At 41.8% G+C, this 7,012-nt stretch overlaps 1 protein-coding gene across 1 annotated transcript in view; it reads right to left on the bottom strand.

The window, feature by feature from the left end:
* Positions 1 to 7,012, bottom strand: part of LOC104510018 (granulocyte-macrophage colony-stimulating factor receptor subunit alpha-like) — a 14,906-nt gene that overhangs the window by 2,095 nt on the left and 5,799 nt on the right. The window contains exons 7-12 of the mRNA XM_010152150.1: positions 5,943 to 5,964; positions 4,613 to 4,686; positions 3,658 to 3,687; positions 2,620 to 2,749; positions 1,581 to 1,674; positions 845 to 926 (exon numbers count right to left, since the gene is read on the bottom strand). Coding sequence (XP_010150452.1) covers positions 845 to 926; positions 1,581 to 1,674; positions 2,620 to 2,749; positions 3,658 to 3,687; positions 4,613 to 4,686; positions 5,943 to 5,964 — 432 coding nt within the window. The remainder of the gene's footprint in view (positions 1 to 844; positions 927 to 1,580; positions 1,675 to 2,619; positions 2,750 to 3,657; positions 3,688 to 4,612; positions 4,687 to 5,942; positions 5,965 to 7,012) is intronic.

The following is a 7,012-nucleotide window of genomic DNA, read 5'->3' as shown; positions in this document are numbered from 1 at the left end:
GTGTTGCCCATGGAAACACTGTAGGCGATGAACCACTAGCCTGACTTACTGACTTGAAATACCTCTGTGCTTTAACCAGCTGATACAGAGCATTTCCTCACCATGCGGACACTTCTTCCAATGGCCAGATTGGAGAAACGTGAATGGGTTGAAGCCTGGTTGTCATGACGTATAAAGAAAGACTGGAAGAGTTATTTGCTGTTGACTGTGCAAGTATGTAAGATACTGCAAACAGGAGAGGAGTAAGGAAAAGTAATCCATTTTAAGGGCAGTAGAATAGACTATTATAAAGCTTTCTAAAGGTAAGGATAATTAAACATTAAGATAGACTGCATAGGGATGCTACAGAGTATTGGCCTAACACACTTTGCACATAACACAGAAACTGTCCTAACTAATGCTGTGCTGAAAGAAAGAGGAAGGCTTGTTAAGCTGCTGAGACTTTGCAGCCCTGCTTTGGTGATTCAACGCAACGGTATTTTTGTGTTGCTACAGGTCAGACTTAATTCACTTTTTATTATCATCGATACTTGAAAATGCTTTCTCATTTTGGTTGTTGTCAAAGTATGATCAGAAACCTAGCGAAACTTGTGCACATAGAAATTACCAGTCTCAGCAAAAAGCGGTAACTCTGGTCTTTAAATACAGCTGCAAATACATGTGCATAATCACTAGTCTCCACACTGGCATAGGGCATTTCTAGTTTGCAAACGGCATACTTTGCACAGGAGCAGGTTAGTTTTCAATGGAGCAAATTTAACTCTTATCTTTATATGCCAGTTCTTCTCGTCTTTGGCCTGTCGGGGTATACAGTTAACAAATTTGAGTTGAAAAGAAAGCATACCTGGATGTCTTCGTAAGTCGATGCATTCAATTTGTTTCTTGGTTTTGGAATGGGAGTAAATATGCTTTTGAAACTGCAATACCTTTGGGTACAAAATGAGATTGTGAAGAAGTTAAAACTACTGGTAACAGAACTTACACAAACATTTTGGTGCTGTGCCTTAAGGACATTTTTTGCTTTCAGGATTGAAGAGCTATTGCTCTACAAACCACTAAGTGAGAAGGAAAATATTCTGAGTGTAGACTGGTGGGTAACTATTATTACACTTATCACTTGGCTAACGGTTGTATGAGTCTTATTTTGTGATGAGAATCACAGTAAATACATTATTAAACAATGATTTTTCAATAAATTCCATGACATAACTTTCTCCCACCGCTAGGTGAAAAGTTTTATCAGAATAATGACACATTTGCTTGTCCTGATTCCCTCTTGTCTGGTACTCTATGAAGCCAATGGCTTCAAAGTGATGTGGGTGTTAAACGCTCAAAAGTAAGAACGCAAAGGTTTTTGCAGGATCTGGTGGAATCAACCACTTACTAACTTGAACAGTCTTTCCCGATTCTTCACTTCTAGTGATTTTGCATGCCAAAGTGCCATCCACAACAATACTGGGAATAATACTCAGTGACATTGATAATCAGATCGTTTAAGTCAGTAGGTAGGAGATGGAAGGAACGTGTTTCACAGAAATAATACTGTATTAATAGTTTCTACATCAATAACATTGATTTACCTTTTGAAAAGAAAATATTGGAGCAGGGTCACTGCGATTGTTCCAAGTGCTATCAGAAATAGAATCACAAAAATAGAGTGATCTTTCCCTTCACCTGAAACATCCAAGAGGGAAAAATATCTTAGCATGCCAAAAAGCTGACTTTGTGACTCTAAGAATGCAAATTTCACCTCTCTTTTTTTTTTTTTTTTTTTTTTTTTTTTTTTTTTTTAAATAATCTGACGGACTTCAACTCCAGTACGTGAAGGGGCCTACAAGGGAGCTGGGGGGGACTTTTTACAAGGGCCTGTAGTGACAGGACAAGGGGTAATGGGTTTAAATTGAAAGAGGGTAAGTTTAGATTAGATAAAAGGAAGAAATTCTTCACAGAGAGGGTGGTGAGGCACTGGAACAGGTTGCCCAGAGATGAGGCTTTGAGCAACCTGGTCTAGTGGAAGGTGTCCCTGCCCATGGCAGGGGGGTTGGAACTAGATCACCTTAAAGGCCCCTTCCAACCCAAGCCAGTCTGTGATTTTGTGAACCTGACGTATTACAAAACCTTGTCTAAAAGTTCAGGTATGCTTGACACATTTTAAACAGTTTCAAACTTTTAAACTGTTGATAATTTAAAAAAATATATCCAGAAAAGGAGGAGAAACAGACTCACAGAATGAGTAACAGTAAAAGCAGTGAAAGCGTGTTGAGGAAAAGGTGGAAAGGAAGATGGGGAAGGAAAGGGATGATACTCTTAGGAAAAACCTGAAGAACTGAAAGGCAGCCCCATCACTCTGCACTGGAGACATGACTGGGTCTACCTCAGCCTGTTCCTGTAGCCCTGGCATCTGAGAAACTGCTGCCTTCGCAATCCCAACTAAGCAACGGCCTCCACTGCCACAGTACTGGAGCCTGTCCTCTACATGAATCATTTCCACCTAGTTTCTTCCATGTCAGTGGGTAAGCATTAAGACTTTATTTGTATCTGTGAATGTAAGAAAGGGAGGCAAACTTGGTAATACTGAGAAAAAAACATCTGTATTAAAATAACATTTCACAGTCTTACCAAACTCAACGTGTTCACTCCATTCCCCCCAGTTTGAGCTTACGAAGCAAGCGTTTCCACGGGCTCTGATTCTCAGAATGTATATGTTTTTCTCATTGTAATTTTGGTATTTGTATCTCTCAGTTCTTACCTAAAAACAAAGCAATCAGACTCTGCATTTCATCTCATGGGTAAATATTAATAAAATTTGGTTTTCATTTCCTCATACAGTTTCTATAGAAAACTAATTTGTATGCTTTTTAGGTATGTAGTAGTTAAATGTTCTTCTCCACAAATTTAAATCAGTGATAAATTAGTTCATCCTGCCTCTGAGACTTTCTGGTTTTTTTAAGTTTAAAGTTGGATTTTGAAGTTCATTGTGTCTTTAATGTATTAGACTTTAAGGACACCTTTTTCGTGTCCTTGTTTATGGATCCTAAAAAGCCCAGAAGGACGGAAAGCTGAAACTGAAGAACCACTCTGTAAATTCACCTTGAGAATTTATGGGCGTTAATCATGCAAAGAATATTCCCTGGATGGTGTCTGTCTTTGCCAAACAGACTTAATGTTTTTGAGACAATCCTATAACAGATATGTCTGGAATCCACCAAGTCAAAGGTGCTTCCAGGGCTGAGAGGACCACACAGTTGAAAGGGGAAGACTGACAGTGTGTGTTAATTTCCACAGGTTTTGAAGATTCCCTTTGTCTAACTGTCCTGAAACTCAGTGGAATTTATTTTCCACCAACAGATATGAGGAAGAAAATTTGTATTAAGCAAAATGTCACATCTGTCTTAAAATCACAATCTGTTTGTGCGATAAATCAAAAGTATCAAGTCTTATGAAATGCATGGAAAATTCTGCCTAGTGTAAGCTGCCCTATCCAAAAAGGAAATATTCAGTTTACATGTAAAGATACCACAGGACCATGTTTTCCTGAATTCTCATTGCTATATTGTTACAAAAACTATAGTTCTAGAAGTAACTATATTCTACATAATAGCATTTATATGCTTAAGTGGACAAAACCACAAATTTGTACAGGATAAGAATACTTACTTTTACAGGAGGATTCTTTTTGGGCTCATCCTACAAACAAAAGACAAATCTTAATTTTTACTATTTTCTTGTTAAATATTTGCGTATTTCTCCCACTTTTGTTCTCACTTTCTTGCTTATAAAAATCTTAAATAATTTTAAACTGAAAAATCGATCGCATATTCTGCTCCAGTAATGTCCCAGGATATACTTTTATTCAAAGTGTTGGTTTTCTCCATTTCATTTTCGAAAAGGAAGGAAACATGAATTATTTATGAGTGGCTGTGAGAAATTGTATTTGCCTCTGAGGGCATATTTACACCATGCATTCTCATGCAGCAGAAGTATATCCAAATTACGCAATCAATCAAATCATCCTCCAAACACAGCAGATCAGGAGGCTGTGATTTCACTATAGGTTGATAACATGGGGTAGAAAATTGATGTGAACAACAAATCTGCTGTCCTTGGAGTCAAAGTCTCTGTTAGACATCTGAGTGATGCATACTCAGAGGCTTACTACAGAGTACTGTGCAGCACTACTTACACATCCCCTACAATCAAAATTTAATTAGCTGGAATCAAACATTGACCTAGATCAAAGAACCTGAAAAATTATTAAAATTAGGATAGGTTCAAAAATGAGTTCACAAAACCAACATCAGTGATTTTAGCAAGGATCCCAGAAAACACTGAAAAGCTGAGGTCTTGGAGACATCTATCACATGTAATGTCAGGATAGCTGGCCTTATGGAAACGTCAGAAAGATGTTATTGGAAGGATTATCTCATTTCAGGAAATATACCCATTGTGTATGTTGTGTTGTAAAGTGAACTAATATTTCCTCATTTCTTGTTGTCAGCTGAGGTCTTTTAACTTAGGACATGATGGAAGTCATCAGCCTGTGCTATGAAGGGGGAGGGTGCAAGTGAGTTATTTAAATTTTAGGTGTGCTGTGCCATTTTAGCTCCCTTACCTTCGATGGCCCCTCCTGAAAGGTGAGAGTTACATCTTCCATCTCCATGTAGGTACGTCCGGTACCTCCAGTACCTATAGCACCTTAAGGGGTGTGAGGCACCTAGTGCTTAGTTGCACGAAGCCCTAGATATGCATTGACTGTTGTAGGATATATGTGCACCTTTGCACACGCCTACATTAAGGTGGCTCAGTCTGTGAGATGAATTTCACACCCGAAAGTAGGAATCTACTGAGCCCCACCCACTCTGACTGCAGCACAGGAAAGAAGGGGTAACGTGTATTTCTTTAAAAGAAACGTTTTAATATTGCGTTAGTCATATGTTGTACCCTCTGTCTTTATGTAAAGCATTCTAAGTATTTCACGCAAGATCTTGCTGCTAAATTATACCAGCCAGCTGAAAAGCTACGTGTACTGCAATTGATCCTTGAAACAGCTACCGAGGTAGATACTATTAATGCATGTATGATACAAAATCATACATGCTGTGGGCAGCTGGTTGAGGGAGGGGATTCTCCCCCTCTACTCTGCTCTTGTGAGACCCCACCTGGAGTGCTGCGTCCAGCTGTGGAGCCCTCAACATCAGAAGGATATAGACCGGTTGGAGCGAGTCCAGTGGAGGCCACCAAGATGCTCAGAGGGCTGGAGCACCTCTGCTATGGGGACAGGCTGAGAGAGTTGGGCTTGTTCAGCCTGGAGAAGAGAAGGCTCCGGGGAGACCTTATAGCACCTTCCAGTACCTGAAGGGGCTACAAGGAAGCTGGGGAGGGGCTTTTTACAAGGGCCTGTAGTGACAGGACAAGGGGGAATGGGGTTAAATTGAAAGTGGGGAGGTTTAGATTAGATATCAGGAAAAAGTTCTTCCCGGAGAGGGTGGTGAAGCAGTGGAACAGGTTGCCCAGAGAAGCTGTGGATGCCCCATCCCTGGAAGTGTTCAAGGTCAGGCTGGATGAGGCTTTGAGCAACCTGGTCTAGTGGAAGGTGTTCCTGTCCATGGCAGGGAGGTTGGAACTAGATGGTCTTTAAGGTTCCTTCCAACCCAAACCATTCTATGGTTCTATGAAAATCCAGAGAATTCAAACAGCCTGCAAGGTGCAGGCCTTGTTTTTAATGAATTAGTGGGCTTTAATGATGTATTGGTTTACTGCAGTTGTATAATTATGTTTAACCCTTAGCTGATATTTTCTCTAATGGTCTTGTGTTACAAACGCCTCAGGAATTTCCACTATGGTAAGCTGCTGAGCTGTGGCTGGGAAATGGGTTAAGTGTTGGTCTGACAGCCAACAGAAAGAAAGAAGCACTTTAGGGACACAATTTGTCTGTCACCTACCTTGGAAGGAGATGACAACTGACTGCAGAGAGAAGAGAGAGTAGAGAGTAACTCAGTGAAAAGCAAGCACAGCCATTGCGTCTACCCTGAGCCTGTGTGAACTTTCCCCTGCGTTAATGGTATCTAATTTTCAGAATATTTCAGCGCTCCTTTCAAACCAGGGGTTTGGCAGACACTGTGTAGACGGGCAGTGGTCAGGTGGGCTCAGCCAGGCTTCAGGAGAAGAATGGCATCTGAGGAAAAGCTGCCAAAGGGCAACAGAGAACAGGAGAGGTAGTGGAGGAGAGGTGTGGAGGCTGAGGGGGAAAAAACAGTCCCACGAGTTGAAATTGAGGGGCAGCTGTGAGCTTTCCAGCATCTGCAAAATGCCGTCAGGGAGGCCAAGGTGCCCTAGGAAGCAGGGTGAGCATGACAGGCCTTGGTCAGGGCTGGAGACTGTCACCTAGGCAGCACCCTCACTGCAGATCACCAGTGGCCATCACTCAGTCATCTCCTGTCAGACGTGTTCATGCAGGACAGCATTTCGGGCACTCTCCCAGTCTTTGGACAGAGACCCCTCATAGCATTTTCCTTCTCTCCTCTGCTTTTCTGATTTGGGTTCATGAAGGGAAGGTCCTGCTTGACCAACCTGATCTCCTTCTATGACTGGGTCACCCACCTAGTGGATGAGGGAAAGGCTGTGAATGTTGTCTACCTGGTGGCTCATGACTAGGACCAATGTACTCTTCACTGGGTTAAAAACTGGCTGGAGGGCAGAGCACAGAGGGTTGTGGTAAATGGAGTGAAGTCTGGTTGGTGGCCGGTCACAAGTGGTGTCCCCCAGGGCTCAGTGTTGGGGCCAGTCTTGTTTAACATATTTATCAATGATTGGGATGAGGGGATTGAGTGCTCCCTCAGTAAGTTTGCAGATGGCACTAAGCTGGGTGGAAGTGTTGATCTGCCCGAGGGTAGGAGAGCCCTGCTGAGTTGTAACCTAAATGCAGGCTGAGGTAAAATGTATGAGGTTCAACAAGGCCAAGTGCCGGGTCCTGCATTTATGTCACAACAACCCCAGGCAGTGCTACAGGCTT

This window comes from Eurypyga helias, unplaced genomic scaffold (genome assembly GCF_000690775.1).
Source record: "Eurypyga helias isolate BGI_N326 unplaced genomic scaffold, ASM69077v1 scaffold8450, whole genome shotgun sequence".
Taxonomy (NCBI): Eukaryota; Metazoa; Chordata; class Aves; order Eurypygiformes; family Eurypygidae; genus Eurypyga; species Eurypyga helias.
Note: the sequence above shows the minus strand (reverse complement) of the source record. Positions and strands in the feature narration are given on the sequence as shown.